The sequence below is a fragment of the Anabrus simplex genome, chromosome 2 (assembly GCF_040414725.1).
Source record: "Anabrus simplex isolate iqAnaSimp1 chromosome 2, ASM4041472v1, whole genome shotgun sequence".
NCBI lineage: Eukaryota > Metazoa > Arthropoda > Insecta > Orthoptera > Tettigoniidae > Anabrus > Anabrus simplex.
Genome location: NC_090266.1, coordinates 336,000,945 through 336,020,252, shown reverse-complemented (window position 1 = coordinate 336,020,252; position 19,308 = coordinate 336,000,945). Strand labels below are relative to the sequence as shown.

The window sequence follows — 19,308 nt, the reverse complement described above, 5'->3', positions numbered from 1 at the left end:
GTGTAATTTACGAGCTTTAGTGAACATATGACCAAACTGCATAGTGTTTTGTAGGCTGTCGTCATTAGAATAATTTTAGAACATTGGGCGTCTATGTCTGCCATCTAGCGGAGAAATTTTGTCGCAGCGTGGTCGCAAAAAGGCTCGCACAGAGCAGGCAGTATAGGAGGATCGAGACGGCGGTGGGTGAAATGTGAGTAATGTTGGGGTAATTTCACATGTACCTTGTGGCGACACTGTTTGTCTTTGAACATGTGTTTTTAAATTGGATGTAAAGTGAGTCCTATGGATGTTTATGTGTATATAAATTATTGCATACAGTGTATTATCGTGACAGTGTTCCAGAACTGTGCAGTCTAGTCACTAACTCGAGACTGTATTTATTACCGATACCATATAATGTTTTTCAGTCATTAAATATGTCACATACAATAGATATTGTTAAAAAATAAATTCAATATACATACGCTTACTAATAACAATATTTAATTTCAATATATAACAAACTCATTAATTTGGAAGTATTCTCGCACTGAATAAAAGAGAATTAGACTTCTTCAGCTGAGCAATGAAATGGCTGGAACCTGTTTTTTTGTAACCTATGACGAGGTACATCGACTTGGTTAGCTAAGCATTTCTGAGCTTGATCTTGTATGTTTCTGGATATACTTTAAGAAGTGCATTATAAATATATGTGTTCACAGCATTTGTGACAGATAGCTTAATAAGCACGCGGTATACAGTGTACCATCATAGGAGAGTTTGTTACAATACCTAGTGCCCTGTTGTGGAGAAGTAAAATTTCAGAAATTTGGATGTAGTTTCCCCACCGTAGAATGAATGCAAAGTAGGCATTTATCTCTGGAGACCCACGATGAGGCCACTTTCAAACTTTGTCAGGTGCTGATAAAGCTGTCTCACACAAGTACGCAGCATCTCCGTGTCCTGTACAGTGTGTCTCAAATTTTATTACAATATTATAAGCCCACCTGTTCAATACAATACAATATGATCCACTATTTCATATGGTCAAAAAAGTTTATACATAATACATAAAAGTCAATGGTACATGTTTCACCCTCCTTACGGGCATCATCAGCCTATATCAATCTTAAAAATAATACATGTAGAGTCATTCTAATCTTATAAATTATAGGTTAAAATGTTGAAAATGATTTCGTAAAACATTATACAATAACATCTAGAACAACGATAATGCACCAAAATATGTTAAAAGAGAGTAAATTAAGTTTTGAAGATTAAAACGTGATTAAACATGAAATTTTGAGAGTTTAAAACTAAAATGGATCCTTTTTTATAATATCATTAAGACTGTGATGGCCTTGAGTGTAAACACAATCATCAAAGGGGATGTTTCTTCAATTCCCAAGTTGAATCCAAGACGGTAAAATCACTGTCAGTATTTAAAATGGAAGTGTGAACGTAATGAACACGTTAAAATGTATATGGTTAGGATATCTGAAAGTCGAAAGGAAAATGGAACGTCTTGTAGAGGCGTTGCTAATGATAAAACGTATGTCAAAGCTAGCGGAGTTTAGAAATTAGGGAGTCGATTGGATCTAAAAGATAGTCAAGTTGCTGTTATAATTCCGTTGAAACATTTGTTGGAAGAAATGATCAGGATTTTTCGTACGGTACGTATTAGGTACGTCAGGTTGTCGAAAACCCAGTCAAGCTAGCGTTGCTGAAACAACCTGACGTACCTAATACGCACCGTACGAAAAATCCTGATCATTTCTTCCAACAAATGTTTCAACGGAATTATAACATCAACTTGACTATCTTTTAGATCCAATCGACTACCACATCATTTCTGAACTCCGCTAGCTTTGACATACGTTTTATCATTAGCAACGCCTCTACAAGACGTTCCATTTTCCTTTCGACTTTCAGATATCCTAACCATATACATTTTAACGTGCTCATTACGTTCACACTTCCGTTTTAAATACTGACAGTGATTTTACCGTCTTGGATTCAACTTGGGAATTGAAGAAACATCCCCCTTTGATGATTGTGTTTACACTCAAGGCCATCACAGTCTTAATGATATTATAAAAAAGGATCCATTTTAGTTTTAAACTCTCAAAATTTCATGTTTAATCACGTTTTAATCTTCAAAACTGTTAATTTACTCTCTTTTAACATATTTTGGTGCATTATCGTTGTTTTAGATGTTATTGTATAATGTTTTACGAAATCATTTTCAACATTTTAACCTATAATTTATAAGATTAGAATGACTCTACATGTATTATTTTTAAGATTGATATAGGCTGATGATGCCCGTAAGGAGGGTGAAACATGTACCATTGACTTTTATGTATTATGTATAAACTTTTTTGACCATATGAAATAGTGGATCATATTGTATTGTATTGAACAGGTGGGCTTATAATATTGTAATAATATTTGAGACATACGTCAACTTCAATACGGACCCAAAATGAGAATAGTTACTTGTATCCTGTACAGTGATCGCTCAATATCCAACGCTGTTCACTCCCCTTATATAACCTGCCCGGCCTGGTAACTGGATTAAACATGAACACCCCTAATGCACTCTGGTGGCTGTTCTACCTGTCACAGAGAATTGCAACTCTATAATCATTTACATATCCACCGATGGTGTGTAGATGTATCAATTTACATTGACATCCAACCATTTTGTCTGTGTGCTTCAATTCTTTTGTCAGGCAGTGTATTTAGCAGTTACTCTCATGAACCCAGTCAGGACATTGCTTGGGAAGAGGAAAATACAATGTTGATGATAACAAGGACAATGACTTCGAAATGGAGTGAACAGGCGCAGACTCCACCATTGCCGTTTCTTCACATGGTACACTTTCACTATTTCAATTTAAAATTTTTTTATGCTGATTAAAACCAATTTTATGAACTGAGGTGGCATTCTTCGGGTTGCTATTGTTGAGAGATTTTCCTCGTCTCAAAAGCTATTTTTACTAATGTGGCACAAATGGCACGTTTATCACCAACAGGATCCAGTTGGAAATAGTTCCACAGCTCACTCACATTCTCCAAAAATGGTGTATTTCAAAATGCATCAGCTTGTATTACTTCAAAATAACAACTGACTAGAAATTTTAAAATAGTAATAATTTAAAAGTCAGGTTTTATGCTAAAGTTGCTGATATTTTTACAATAAGTTGCTTCCCTGCTTGTAAGCTGATAGCTTAAATAAAACACAGAATCTGTTTACTAAAATTATCTGTTGTTGGTTACTCCCAGAACTAAGTTATTTTGTAGGCAGTGTGTGTGATTGCTCCATAGCCATCCAAATAAAAAATAAATGCTTCAAATTAGTGCTGTATCATGGTTGAAGATACACTATGTGATCAAAAGTATCCGGACACCTAGCTGAACATGACGTACAAGTTCGTGACACCCTCCATCGGTCATGCTGGAATTCAGTATGGTGTTGGCCCACCCTTAGCCTTGATGACAGCGTCCACTCTCGCAGGCATACGTTCAGTCAGGTGCTGGAAGGTTGCTTGGGGAATGGCAGCCCAGTCTTCATGGAGTGCTGCACTGAGGAGAGCTAGCGATGTTGGTCGGTGAGGCCTGGCATGAAGTCGGCATTCCAAAACATCCCAAAGGTTTCTATAGGATTCAGGTCGGGACTCTGTGGAGGCCAGTCCATTACAGGGATGTTAATGTTGTGTAACCACTCCGCCACAGGCCGTGCATCATGAACAGGTGCTCGATCATGTTGAAAGATGCAATCGCCATCCCCGAAGTGCTCTTCAACAGTGGGAAGAAAGAAGGTGCTTAAAACATCAATGTAGGCCTGTGCTGTGATAGTGCCACGCAAAACAACAAGGGGTGCAAGCCCCCTCCATGAAAAGCACGACCACACCATAACACCACTGCCTCCGAATTTTACTGTTGGCACTACACACGCTGGCAGATGACGTTCACCGGGCATTCGCCATACTCACACCCTGGATCACCACATTGTGTACTGTGATTCGTCACTCCACACAACGTTTTTCCACTGTTCAGTCATCCATTGTTTACGCTCCTTACACCAAGCGAGGCGTCATTTGGCATCGACCTGCATGATGTGTGGCTTATGGGCAGCCTATCGACCATGAAATCGAAGTTTTCTCACCTCCTGCCAAACTGTCATAGTACTTGGAGTGGATCCTGACGCAGTTTGGAATTGCTGTGTGATGGTCTGGATAGATGCCTAGGGACTTTGAGGGCCCTGGACCCGCTACGGTAGCTGTGAAGGCCCTTCAGGAACTGTGAAAAGTGGTGGCAAAAGGGGCTCTGGTTAAGACGCAGCAGGTCATTATGCTATTTAGGTTCCAAAATGGGTAAAAAAATAAGTAAATAAATGCAATGTAAATTTTAATCTTATACCAGTTGTATAGTATTATTTGAAGTAATTCCACATACTGTATATGAGTTGACTATGTTTGTAAGTATATGACATATTATAAGTAGAATTTTGTAAACAATATAAATTTATTAAGGATGAGCTGTGTGTTTAATAGAAAAAATTGTTAGCGTAAATTGTATAATATTGTATTCTAGGAAAATTTTCTTCTTCTCTTGTTAATTTAAAATTTAGTGCTTGACAATAATGTATTTTAGTGTACCATTTGCCACCGAGGTAGACACCTCATTTGCAAATAAAGAGATTTTGACTTGATTTTGATATTAAACTTGACGACCCTCTTCAACTGTCGGCGGTGTCTGTCAGTCAACAGATGAGGTCGGCCTGTACGCCTTTGTGCTGTACGTGTCCCTTCACATTTCCACTTCACTATCACATCAGAAACAGTGGACCTAGGGATGTTTAGGAGTGTGGAAATCTCACGTACAGACTTCTGACACAAGTGACACCCAATCACCTGACCACATTCGAAGTCCGTGAGTTCCGCGGAGTGCCCCATTCTGCTCTCTCACAATGTCTAATGACTACTGAGGTCGCTGATATGGACTACCTGGCAGTAGGTGGCAGCAAAATGCACCTAAAATGAAAAACATATGTTTTTGGGGGTGTCCGGATACTTTTGATCACATAGTGTATCTTCCTCAAGCTACATTATGGCACTTTTATTGCCCTGGTACATGACTTTTAAATAAATTTGTACTTCAGACATACTGGCACCAGAACAGCTGCAGAAATACAGAGGAAGGTCCCTTTTGTTGTGGGATCATTAAGAGCTATAAACGAGCCCAATTTTTGTACCTGCTAACTGCTATTTTGAAACTTATGAGTTGAGGCACATTCTTCGTGCGACCACTGTAAATCTGCTGCTTCAGGCTAGTTGGCAGTATTAATTAAAGATTTTAGTAAAAGTTTTAGTATTCTGTTCTGTGATGTGGGTTACTGTAGTCATGTCCTAGTTTGTGTTGCACTAGCAAGGAGAGAGGAAGTACTGTTGGAGCTCTTCATTAAGATGAGTTCTAACTTTCAAATATCAAAGGGTTCTTCATCATCATCATCGTCATCATCATCCCCCTCCTTTTCCCCTACACAGCTCCTGCTGGGTTGGCGAATTTATGGAACTTCTACAAATTCCTTTCTCCTTCCACCATTCCTCTTCCATCATTTTGTCCCAGCCCAGGTTTCTTCATCTTGCACTCCTCCTTATCGAATCAATCCACCTTGTTCTAGGTCTCCTTCTCACTCTCTTTCCCTCAAACTTCTTCTCCATCATTTATTTTGGTATTCATTTCTCCTCCATCCCCTTTACATGTCCAAACCATCTTAGTTCACTGCTGTTAGATCTCTCATTTAGGTTTTCCATTTCAGCTCCTTTCTCACATCTTCGTCCGGCTCCATGGCTAAGTGGTTAGCGTGCTGGCCTTTGGCCACAGGGGTGCCGGGTTCGATTCCCGGCAGGGTCAGGAATTTTAACTATCGTTGGTTAATTTCGCTGGCACGGGGGCTGGGTGTATGTGTTGCCTTCATCATCATTTCATCCCCATCATGATGCGCAGGTCGCCTACTCGAGTCAAATCAAAAACCTGCACCTGGCGAGCCGAACATGTCCTCGGACACTCTCAACACTAAAAGCCTTACGCCATTTCATTTTTTCACATCTTCGATTCGCAATCTGTCTTTCCTTGTCTTTCTTATCTTACTTAGTTATAACCAGAATTTAAACATAAATGTTTCTATGTTTCTAAACAATTTCCACCAGTTTGTAAAATGAAAAAAATTAAATAAGAGCAGTGTGATTTGATAGAATCTGATGATATTCTCTCAACAATGAAAGATGTCATTCTGTGTATAATAGTGTTTTTTACAGGTATATTATAGTGTAATAAGTGTTGTAATTAGTGTTTAACAGACTGGAAAACTTTCAAGTTACATTAACCGAGTCAACACTGAAAGGTATAGCTTGTTTCTTAACAAAATAACAGATTATAAGATATTTTAAAGAGATGTTACCCCCGTATGTGTTTTGTAAATATGTATATATTATATGTTGCTTAGTTATAATTAGTAGTAGTAAGTGCTGTTAATATTGTTAGTATTTGAATGTATTATATCATCTGTAATTGGAGAATTAAAAACTCTGTTGATGATAAATAAACAAATCAAATCAAACCCACGGTACCCCTGCCTGCCGTAAGAGGCGACTAAAAGGGACAACCTAGGTGTGGACATGGATTGCGGTTTGGTATCGTGTTATGGACTCCCTGTGGATGTGAGGGGCTGAATACATTCACAGGTAATTCCTGCCTGTCGTAGAAGGTGACTAAAAGGGTCATGTTGCCATCAGTCCCGTCTTTATTTTTTTTTAGGGTTAGTTGTAGACCGATTCAAAATTCTTGATGTGTGTGCTGCTCGGAGATGGGATTCTTACGTGTGTGATTACGCCCAAAAGCCCGCTTGTGACCCCGGGAAGCCTGCGGGTGAGAGCACCATGTACCCATGCAGTCGTTTCCGCTTGACAACACAGGTCCCCGCACAGCCGAATGCCAGAAGGACATATTCTTATTAATTTTTTAAAATATTTTTTCTACATTTATTACTCTGTACATGCTATAGGGTACATGCTATTGTGGGTGATTGGAGGAAGGGAGTGCTAGTGCTCATTGCCTCAGTCATCGTGTATTAGGCATTGTTCAGTATCGGACCTCGGGCAGTACCTGCTACGACCAGGTGGGTATTGCCTTGGCTGCTTGGTTCGGCTGCAGAGGCCCCTGATCGGAGTGGGTGGAATTTGAGAAGGATGACTTCGGGCATGGCTTTGAAACTTCTTCAGCCTGCCCAAGGTTGTCCCCCACCGAAGTCTTTAACATTTGATTCCTTGAGGGGTTCAACCCCCTGGGAACAAGCACAGCATGAAGGAATGGGATCCTGCTTCCCTAGGTTTCTGGTTGCTACCGGAACTGATGGGAGTGACTTCAAGCTGGTAAAGTCTATTTGTTTAGTAGGCACGTAGAAGGTGTCTACAGTGAACTGGGAAATCTGAAGAAAATGTGCAACAGTAGTTTGTTGCTAAAGACGTGCACTGCCGTGCAAGCTGATAGGTTGCTCAAGTGCAACCACTTTGGTGATATTCCCGTCAAAGTGGAGGAGCACATCACCTTGAATCTGGTTCGTGGAGTTATTTTCCATCGCGATCTCATCTTGAACACTGACGATGAGTTGATGGAAGACATGAAGCACTGTGGCATGACACACGTCCAGCGCATTATGCGCAGAGTCAACGGCGAAGACATTGCCACAGGTGTGTTCATAGTCTCCTTCAAATTGCCAGTGTACCGGGTGAGTTGGCCATGCGGTTAGGAGCGCGCAGCTGTGAGCTCGCGTGCGGGAGATACTGGGTTCGAATCCCACTATCGGCAGCCCTGAAGATGGTTTTCCGTGGTTTCCCATTTTCACACCAGGCAAATGCTGGGGCTGTACCTTAATTAAGGCCACGGCTGCTTCCTTCCCATTCCTAGGCCTTTCCCGCCCCATCGTTGCCATAAGACCTATCTGTGTCTGTGCAACATAAAGCAAAAAAAAAAATTGCCAGTGTTACAAGAAAAAGTCAAGGTAACAACTTATCGCTGCAATGTGAGGCCGTACATCCTGCCTTCCATGCGCTGTTATATATGCCAGATGTTCGGGCATATGGTATTTCGTTGCTCTAATCAGTCTGTATGTGGTACATGTGGCAGAGGAGCTCACAGCATGGAAGAGTGTACAACTCCTTACAGGTGCACTAACTGCCCTGGTCTTCATTCACCCTGAGATCGGAACTGTCCGGTATATCTCGGTGAGAAGAAGATCCAGGAGATCAAGTTCCTGGATGGCCTTTCCTGCGCACCATAATTTCTGTTCTATGAATGCACCCACCAAGACGTTAAGACTACATGAAGATAGCACAGAGTCTTCCACGTTTGTCGTTTACATCTTCTAAACCTGTTGCGATTGCTGCACCCAAGGCGGCTGTTGCTCCTGCGAGCAAAGCCGCAAAGAGTAAAAGCTTGAAGGGAGGTATCACCCCACCTTCGACCACTAAACAAGTCTGTGCCGGCTGGGACTCCTAAGCTGGCGCAGGAGTGGGGGAAGGCCAAGTCTCGCCCCGCACCAGCGGAGATGGCATCGTTGACCAGGACTGAAAAATACCTCCCAGCCCGTCTAAGCAAGAAAAGAAGGCGGAGAAGTGGAGCACCCTTACCAGGCGCTCCCGCACTTCTCCTGCTAAGAGGGAATCATGCCCTCCGTCTGGAAGGTATGAACCTGCGCCAGCAGGTATGCCTGCTCCTAAACCTGCACGCTCCCCTCGTAGGACAAAATCCGGCCCCCAAAATAAGTTGAAGTTCTGGACGATGACGATGGGATGGGTGTTGAGCTTTCCTCTACATCTACGGTTGTAGATGTTGATGTTAGTGCTTAGGTTTTAAGTATAACCTAACACTCATCCCTTTTAGTCCACACTATGGCACTGTTACAGTGGAATTGTGACGGGTATAGTAGGCATCTTGCTGAGCTGCACCAGCTAATTAGTGAATATTCGGTGAGTATAGTCTGTATTCAGGGATCTAATCTCAGATCAGGTCACTGTACGGTCTTGAAAAATTTTCGGCTATACTCGACAGAACGACATTATGCCAACCGGGCTCCCAGTGGTGTTGGAATTTTTGTCCATTCTGATACTTATAGCGAAGAGGTTCCCCTAAGAAACGTGCTGGAGGCTGTAGCAGTTTGCGTTCTGCTGCCTGTCATAGCAACGGTGTGTAATGATTATATTCCACCAGGCCAGCCTCTTAAGGTGACACTCCGGAGATAAATATCAATATTTTGGTCATTTTGGTAAAAAAAAAAAAAAATGACTGAAATTGAAAGGATTGAGTTTCTTCTTTCTTGTCACAAAGTTATTTCATTGAATTCAAACAATTTATCACTTTAATAATGCTCTGTTTGCCAGTCTGCACACAGCAGAAATCATCTGCTGCACTGCTTTGTTAGGTAATGATATCATTGTCATGTTTCCATTCAATCAAATATGCCTGTTCTTTGAAATTATGCATCCATGGGATGGACTAACAGCCCCCTCCCCCCCCCTTCTCGATATGTTATTTATACAGACTCAAGCTGTAAGATCTACCATATTTCTGAATGAATTTATGAATATGAAGCCTGTTACGGACTAATATTTCAGTACTTGACTCTTATTGAGCAACATTTTATGCTTGTATTGGTAATCCTGATGGTACTACAATAGTGCCAAAAACTACAGTATAAGTTTAGCCCCACTGTCGGCAGCCCTGAAGATGGTTTTCCGTGGTTTCCCATTTTCACACCAGGCAAATGCCGGGGCTGTACCTTAATTAAGGCCACGGCCGCTTCCTTCCACTTCCTAGGCCTTTCACATCCCATCGTCGCCATAAGACATATCTGTGTCGGTGCGACGTAAAGCAAATAGAAATAAATAATAATAAACTAGAAGTTTTGTTATTCCTGTATGTTTGATCTTTTTTGTCTGTTCTGTGGTGGTAGCTAGTCTGTTTACTTTCGTGAAGTACGTGCGCAAGTAACGTCTTGTAGTTGCGTATCAAAATACTGTTATTATTGAAAGACAGTGTGCTGTAATAATTGATAGCTTGTATCCAAGAGAATAAACAATATTCATAAACATAAATCAGCCTTAGCTAAGCAATAAATTGCTGAAATTTTGATTGGAAAGAAATGGGGATCAGCTATTACCGAACAGGAGTCTCCATTGAAGAAATCAGGGACAAAAGGTCATGAAATGTTAATAGAATCAGATTGTTCTCATCAGGAAAGTGCCGCATCAACTTCAAGCCATGTGTCCTGCACCTATAGCCAACAGTCATGGCATGACAGAAACCACAATCCCCATAACTTCAACTCAGGAAAAGTTGCATTGTGAAAAACAAAATGCAGGTGAATAATTTTCTGTTCTTTGGAGGAGAAGAAGAAGAAACAAGCTTCCAGAGCTACCAGTACTCGTGCAGAAGCTGCTAAGAAAGGAGGGGAAGGAAAAACATATTGTTCTGGTGACTTTGAGGTAATGAATCAGGAAGAAAACGTCACTTGAACTTTGCTTTAATTTCCCTGCCAATTGTAATTTTTACATTTAAATCACATTTTTCTCTCATAATATTCAGCCAATTGTAACAAAATTTGTATGGTATATGTATCACAGCTATGTTAAGAAACCTGCTTATGGAATTTTTGATTGCAGAATTTTTTCACGTAGTAGAGATTTCTAAGTCCAATATTTTAGAACGTAAAAATTACACAAACTTTAGTACGATATATCTCCTTATATAAATTATGTACAGAAAAATTGGTATGTAGTGCTTTTAAAAGAAGTATTGTCTACCTAATTACAAATTTACATGAACATGTTAATTAAATTGCATGAAAAAAATGGAATTGAAAATTTCAAAAAAATCAAAGCAATCTTTTTTTTTTGGAAAAACTATTAATTGTATATGAATGAAATGCTTGTGATATCTCTACTTTTATGTAGGTGACATTCCCACAAAGTTTCGTGAAAATCCATGTATTAGGTAAAAATATACTTTTATCTCTGGAGTGTCGCCTTAATATAAATGATGTAACTGATCTTATAGATCAGCCTCCACCTCTATTCCTCCTTTAGGGGCCATCACCCTATATGGGGTTCTGAAATGCCTTACCCCTGGGGAAGGGAGTTGGAATCATTAGTAAGAGAGCTGGATGGATGTATTTTGAATACAGGTGAACCAATTCATTTCAGTGTCTGTTACAGCCATACTCTTGCATAGACGTCAGTCTATGCAGCGAACAATGGTTCCCCATTTTCGGTGCAATACACACGATGATCTCTGTGACAGAAACCATTTTTCCATTGTTCTTACTTTGTTGAAACAGAAATACATAGAGGCTCCTCCTTGATGGACTCTTAAACATGCTGATTGGGCAAAGTTCACATCACTAGCTGTCTTTAACGACGTGACAAGACGGAGCGTAGACGGCGATATAACTTACATAACACAGATTATTCTTGCTGCTGCTGAGGAGTCTATTCCATCGTTTTCAGGGACTACTCGCCAAAAACTTGTTCCGTGATGGAACGAAGAAATTGCAGCAACTATCAAAGAATGCCGTCACGCTTATAAACGCTATTGTAGGCAGCCTACTGTGGCCAACTTTGTAACATTTAAAAAACTCTGTGCTAAGGCGCGAGTTCTTTTTCGGCAGAGTAAGAAAGCTTTGTGGGAGAGATATGTATTGTCTATGATGTCACATACACCGTCATTTCAAGTGTGGACTAAACTTCAACGTATTTCGGGTATACATGGATCATCTTAAGTACCAGGAATTTCCATTGCAGGCAGCATCGTCGCTGAACCACTCTCGATTGCTAATCATATAGCCAGTTATTTCGTGTATGTCTGGGTCTGGGAATTACCATTGTGATTTCCTCACTCTGAAGCGGGAGGCAGAACGTCACCACCTCACTTTTGCCACTCATTATTCAGAGGACTGTAACGTGCCCTTTACGGAGTGGGAACTCCGCAGCGCCTTGGCACTTTGCAAGGATACGTCTCCCGGACCAAACAATGTCCATATCCAGATGTTGAAACACCTTAGAGAAGATAGCCTGTTATATCTCCTTTGTGTGTTCAACCAAATCTGCACAGAGGGTGAGTTTCCATCTCAGTGGTGAGAGGGCATAGTCATTCCTGTCCTCAAGCCTGACAATCCTAAGTATGCAGGAAATTACAGACCAATTTGTCTTACTAACTGTTTGTATAAGCTATTTGAGAGGATGTTAAAATCGCCAACTTGTGTGGTGTCTGCAGAAAAAAAAAGGACTTTCGTCTGTGCACCAATGTGGTTTTTGAGCCGCTCGCTCAACCACTGACCACTTGGTACATCTGGAGAGTTCCATCCTGGGTGCATTTCTCTGCGAACAGCATTTCGTGGGTGTTTTCTTTGACTTAGAAAAGGTCTATGACACCACGTGGCGATATGGTATCCTTTCAGTCCTGGATCAGTGGAGATTCCGAGGTAACTTGCCGGTATTTATTGCAAATTTTTTGTCCCTCCGTGTATTCCGTGTACGAGTAGGGAGGGCATATTCGCAGTACCACTTTCAGGAAAATGGAGTCCCACAGGAATTGGTTCTTACTGTCAATAGTCGCGATTGCCATAAACGGTATTAATATAATAGGGTTTGAGGGATGTTTCACCATTCAACACAATGTAAAATATTAGAAGTTTACTAAGTGAAGACCGGTTTCAACTCCCTTGGAGTCATCATCAGATCTTGTAGAATAATTCAATCAGAGGGAATTTGATAACATTCATGAGGATTGCCTACATAAATCTCAATAGCTTGACATAAAACATAATGGCAATTGCCTAAATACATATCAATAGGTTGACATGAAACTTAATGACAAATTATATACACAATGACATGAAACGCTTGGCACTTTAAGAAATTTCTTGGATCTGGGTTAAAAATACTGCTGTGTGTTTGTAGAACATGGAACAGACTTGTCGGTCTTGTTTCAGTCAACTTGAAAACATATGAACTAGTTGAAATAAAACCTAATGACAAATTATATACACAATGAAATGAAATGCTTGGCACTCTAAGGAAGTTCTTGGATCTGTGTCATTGTGTACATAATTTGTCATTAAGTTTTATGTCAACCTATTGAGATGTATGTAGGCAAATCCTCATGATGATTGTTATCAAATTCCCTTTGATTTAATTATTCTACAAGAACTGATGATGACTCCAAGGGAGTCAAAACTGGTCTTCACTTAATAAATTTCTAATATTTTACATTGTGTTAAATGGTAGAACATCCCTCAAACCGTATTATATTAGTTATACGTCAACACAGAAATGAAAATCATAACCTATGACAAATGATATTGTCGCTGCTGCTGGTTCAGCAATAATACTCTCGCTATATGTAGACGATTTTGCTCTGCATTATAGATCACACAATATGGCAGTTGCAGAGCGACAATTACAGCAAGCTATTAGGAGAGTGGAACGGTGGACTTTAGAACATGGCTTTCGGTTTTTATCCGCAAAGACCTCTGTTGTACACTTTAGCTGGAAGCACACTCTTCACTCGCATCCTGAGCTTTATTTAGGGAATGTCGCTCTTCCTGTAGTTTTCACTTACCAATTTCTTGGGCTCCTTTTCGATAGCAAATTATTGTGTTGTTGTATTCACAAAGTCGCACACACAAGATGCTGTTAATTGTGTACACTGTTTTATTTACAAATTATATGCACATTATACACAAACATTAATAAACTGCCATCTTGAACAAAACACTGCTCGAGGAAGAATAAGAAGAAGAAGACTGCTCCATTAGCATGTCAACCGATTACCAATACAACCAAATCACAACATAAGTTCACATAATTGACTAACGACTTTCACTAGCAACTCTCACTAACAACTTAACTCCAACTCCCAAGACTGCCTTTTTATATACATTGCTCGGACAGGCTTCTAGAAAAGTATGACACAACATGTTTTCTCGTAATTTCTAGAGTCTCCAATTACCTATTTACAATGAATGGAATTTTCTGTACAACTCTAGTGACAAGATGCGTTGTTCTGGACTATTACCATGTGTTGCAGAACATTACACGGGATTTATATATCATATTTACAGGTAATAATAAATTATATACTATTAATTACATGTGCTTAGATTAAATAAACTCGTATTAACATACATACAGCAGACATGTCGTGACATAACCTCACATGTTTTGTTATGACCATGATTTATACCAAATAAAGTCCGTACATAACTATGTAGATAATAATAATCACAATAACCATTAGTAATAATAATCGGGCTCAGTATATTCATTATTTACCCATGGGTTAGAGAAAGTTTCCAAGTTATAACGTGCAGCAGTTAATGCAATGCACTAAGAAATTGAATATTTTAAAGTATCTTAACAGCACTACTTGGGAGGGGGCTGACCGCACGGTGCTCCTATGATTTTATAGGGCACATATTTTATACAGGTTAGACTACGGCAGTGTAGCATATGGATCAGCAAGGCAAAGCGTCCTTGTGAAACTGAATAGCATTCACCAAAGCGGGGTTAGATTGGCAACGGGAGCTTTTTGTGCAAGCCCCATTGCTAGCCTGCTCGCTGGATCTGGTGTGCCGCCTTTACACCTGAGGCACCAGCAAATGCTTCCGTCCTATGCTGCAAATTTGCGACAGATGATACTTCACCCAAGCTATTCTTGCGTATTCCACATTGAAAACCGTCGGCTGTGCGCTGCTTATCCTCGAGCAACGCTGCTGGTAGGAATACGCTTGGATAGCAGTCACAGATTGTTTGATGTACCTTCGGTTCCCTGTCTTGTCAGACAACCAAGTGGGATAATTCCGTGGATAATACGACGACCTGAAATAATTCTAGATCTGCACACTGGCCCGAAGGAAAACACGGACACCTCGATTTATCAGAGGCTCCTCCTGTCCGTTGTTGTCCAGTATCCATATTCAGTCAACATTTACTTGGATGGTTCGAGGACAGAAATTAAAGTGGGCTGTGCGTTTGTTGTCAACATAGGTTTCTTTTTGCTCTCCCGGAAACCTGTACTGTGTACACAGCAGAGCTCTATGCTATCTGTGAAGCTCTGTGGTACACACCGTCCGATGAGCGCCGACACTTTCTGGTGTGTACAGATTCCTTGAGTTCGCTACAATCTATCGATACGTATTTCCCTCGGCACCCTCTGTTGTAGTGGATTCAGGACCTGCAGGCTGGGTGTTCGGATGCCGTCACCGGAATCACATTGATGTGGCTCCTAAGCCGCATGGGTGTAGAGGGAAATGAGTTAGCTGATAAGGCTGCCAAGGAGGGTGTTACACTGCCCTGTTGCCTTACAAGGTTCCAACAAGTGATATTTGCTCTCAGCTGAGACATTTGGTTATGTCCCATTGGGAGATGTAGTAGCAGACCACTCCCCTTCCAAATAAGCTGAGAGCGATGGAAGGTACAATGAAGGTATGGAGGACTTCCCTTCGGGCTTCTCGGAGGGTAGCAGTAGTATTATGTTGTCTTCGGATCGGCAACAGTATATTAATTCACTCCTATTTACTGAAAGGAGAACCCCCTCCGGTGTGTACTTGCGGCGATCATCTTACCGTGGTACACACTCTTACATAGTGCGTGGACCTGGTCGATCTGCACCGTAGTCTAGAACTCCCAAGTGCCATTTCCCTCATCCTACGAGATGACGAGCAGACAGCAGACCTCCTCATCCATTTTATGAGGGATAGCGCGTTTATTTTATCGCATATAAACATAGTGTTTCGTATTAGTCTGTATTATTGTTCACTACGTTTTATTAATTTGACTCTGTTTTAGTTTGTGTTTGTATATTTTAATGTGTCTTTTAAAATAGTAATATGCATGATATATTATTGCATTTTAAGGCAATGTCTTATTCTACCATAATCCATCATCTATCATTTTACCGAAAATAAGGCATTGCGAATTAGGTCTACTGATTATTTTAAATTCGCAATCATTGGTCATCTTCATTTGTTTTAAATTCTAGTCATTGGATACATTTAAAAATTTTAATTATTATATCATGTTGTCCATCTCGTACCATTAAGGGCCGATGACCTTAGATGTTAGGCCCCTTTGTACAACAAGCATCATCATCATTAAGAGATGTTAAAAAGGGAAAGTCCAAATGTGGGGTAGGACTGTTCTTTAGGAATACTAGTGCATTCAACATAGATTCCATTAGGCATGTAAATGAGCGAATGATTGGTAGATTTAGCAGCTGAGAATTAGGACGAGAATTGTCTTGGTCTGTTCACCATAATAAGGGTGTAGATGGGGATTAATTTGACAAGTTCTATGAAGCACTGAGTGATATCATAGTCAAGGCTAACAGCAAGGATAGAATAGTACTAATGAGCCATTTCAATGTGAGATTTGGAAGAAGAAGGTGATGGGTAAATGTGGGGAAGTTAGGGAAGCTAATAGGAATAGGAAGCATGTGCTAGTATGGGATTAGCAGGTACAAATACATTCTTCAAGCATAAGGCTATTCACAACTTCATGTGGGAGGGTAGGGGTACCAGGTACAAAATAACCTAGAAAGACTAGTTCAAGCGACAGAGAAACTTTATGGACACTAATAAAAAATCTTAGAAAGGGAAGGGAAAAAAGTAAATGAATAGTGTTGTGGGTAAATCAGGTGAACTCATAGTAGAGTCCAGGGAATCACTGGACAGGCAGAAGGAATACTTTGAAAATCTTCCCGATGCAAAAGGTAATCTTTCTCGATGTTGCAAACAGAAGAGTTCATGGGGAGAAGAACAATGTCAGTGAAATTACACTTGAGGAAGTGGTTGGAAATGAACTCCATTGTAGTAAAGCAGCAGGAATAGAAGAAATTAGACCTGAGTGGTAAAATATAGTGAAATGATAGGGATGAAATGGCTTCATAAAGTAATAAGATTAACATGGAATGTTAGTAAGGTACCTTCTTATTGGATGCAAGCATTGACTGCACTTATCTATAAACAAGAGGACAGCAAGGATTGTAACAACTATTGAGGTATTTAATTGATCAGAATACCAGGCAAGGTATTCATTGGCTTTTGGGAAGGGAGGTTGCGATCTTGGTTGAGAGTAAGCTGGATGAAATGGTTTCAGACCACAGAGGGGCTTTTGGGATCAGATATTCAGTATGTGCCAGGCAATTGAAAAATGCTATGAGAGGAATAGATAGTTATATTTATACTTCATAGATATATGGAAGACATATGGCAGAGTGCTGAGGGAAAACACATTAGCCATACTGTGGGATTATAAGATTAAGGGTAGATTATTAAAAGCTTACATTGAAATGGGGGAATTGTAGAAGACAGGTGGTCTAATGTTCTAAGGGGAAGGAGATTGCAGGCTAAGGGCTCTGTTCAGGATCAGAATTCAGGACAGGTGTCTGTGAGAAATCGGTACTTGTCACTGCACGTAGAACAACAGAGAGAAGATGAGGAACAGGGAACTGAATCTGAGAAGTGTGGAAGTAGAAGGAAGGGAAAAGGTAGGAAAGGGAAATGTAGAGTAGAGGATAGGAAAAGTCAGGTGGAACAGGGTCATGGGAGGGAGAAAAGGGAGGAGGAAGAAGCTCCTGTAGCTGTCACTAAAGAGAGGGCTGACCAGGAAGGGAGGGGATCAAATGAGGTGGGTAGGGTTGAGGCTCTGGTCACGGGGGATTCCATTGTTAGACATGTGGGAAAAATGTGTGGAGGAAAGGGAATTAGGGTAGAGTGTTATCCAGAAATTAGTTTGAGGCAGATGCTGAAGAAAGTAGAAGAGAAGGAGGAGGGAAAGGAGAAGGTTGTAGTGTTTCACGTTGGTACCAACAACGTAAGGCCAGCTGGTATAAGTACCAAAATAGTTGGGGATGTGTGGGATCTGGAAAATGCAGCACGAGTGAATTTTAAGGAAGTGGAGTACTGTGGAATACTGTGTAGGACGGATGCTGACTGGAGGGTGATTGGAGATTTAGATGAGACTATGGAGTGGGTATGTGGGAAACTGGGAGTGAGATTTCTAGTTCCTAATGGGTGGGTAGGAGATTGGGATCTGCGCTCAGATGGCCTTAACTTAAACCGCAGTGGTAGGAACTCATTCTACCATCAATTCTCACTGCAGCCCAACTGTCAAATTTTTCATTCAAAACTGATCTGCATTTCTCCTAATATTTGCTTCATGGAAAATTATAACATAACTAATTCTGTCTTTGCAGATGAACCTGGCAAACAAATTTCACATGACCTTATGTTTTTATTCATGGAATATCGAGAAGCAGTCTGTATGCAGGCAAACCTGACATTTTTTTGCATACGTATATTATCCAGCTTTAACGCATCCTGCACCTTCTACTTCAATTTTCTTCATGGCGAATGATAACATGAGGAATTCGGTCTTCCCTCACGTTGCGTTATATGCTGTTCTTGCTTGGGTGCCCGAGGTTAATGTTTCTTCTGAGTGGTTGCTTTTTTTTGATCAAATTCTGAATCTTCCTCTTCATTTCTTAACAGACATAAAACTATGTCGAACTGAAGTCTGTTGGCGGGCAGTATATCTTCCATGTATTCAAAATTACACTGCAGATACCATTATAAAATAATGGCCACCACCACTTTTTGCCTCTAATTCTTATCCTGTCATTTTTTTTTTGTTTGCTATTTGCTTTACGTCGCACCGACACAGATATGTCTTATGGCGACGATGGGATAGGAAAGGCCTGGGAATGGGAAGGAAGCGGCCGTGGCCTTAATTGAGGTACAGCCCCAGCATTTGCCTGGTGTGAAAATGGGAAACCACGGAAAACCATCTTCAGGGCTGCCGACAGTGGGGTTTGAACCCACTATCCCCCGATTACTGGATACTGGCCGCTTATCCTGTCATTAGCAATGCCATTGTCATGTAAATTCACTCCTCCAATTCCTTGGTTGTACTTGTAAAACAATTTTTGTTGAGGAACCATGATGTACTTCTTTTCCTTTCTGTTGTACCTCTTCACATGCATTAGTGGCTCTAAGGTATCAAAATCGGTCACAACTGTGACAACAGAATTATCATGCGATGTAACTGCAAATAATTTATTGCTGGGATCAGTACTGAAATTAAAGCTAGCTTTTGGCTCCTTTGCTAGGTTTTTTGCTGTATGAATTGGACAGGATGCCATTCGATTTTCTAGCACCGTTCCAGTTGCAAAGAATCCCTTTTCTGACAGCACGGTAACAAGAGA

At 40.6% G+C, this 19,308-nt stretch overlaps 1 protein-coding gene across 1 annotated transcript in view; it reads left to right on the top strand.

Moving 5' to 3' along the window:
- Nucleotides 1-318: 318 nt before the first annotated feature.
- The window catches only part of LOC136864119 (N-acetylglucosamine-6-sulfatase), a 140,391-nt gene continuing 121,401 nt past the window's right edge, over nucleotides 319-19,308 (top strand). The window contains exon 1 of the mRNA XM_067140719.2: nucleotides 319-609. Coding sequence (XP_066996820.2) covers nucleotides 602-609 — 8 coding nt within the window. The 5' untranslated portion in view covers nucleotides 319-601. The remainder of the gene's footprint in view (nucleotides 610-19,308) is intronic.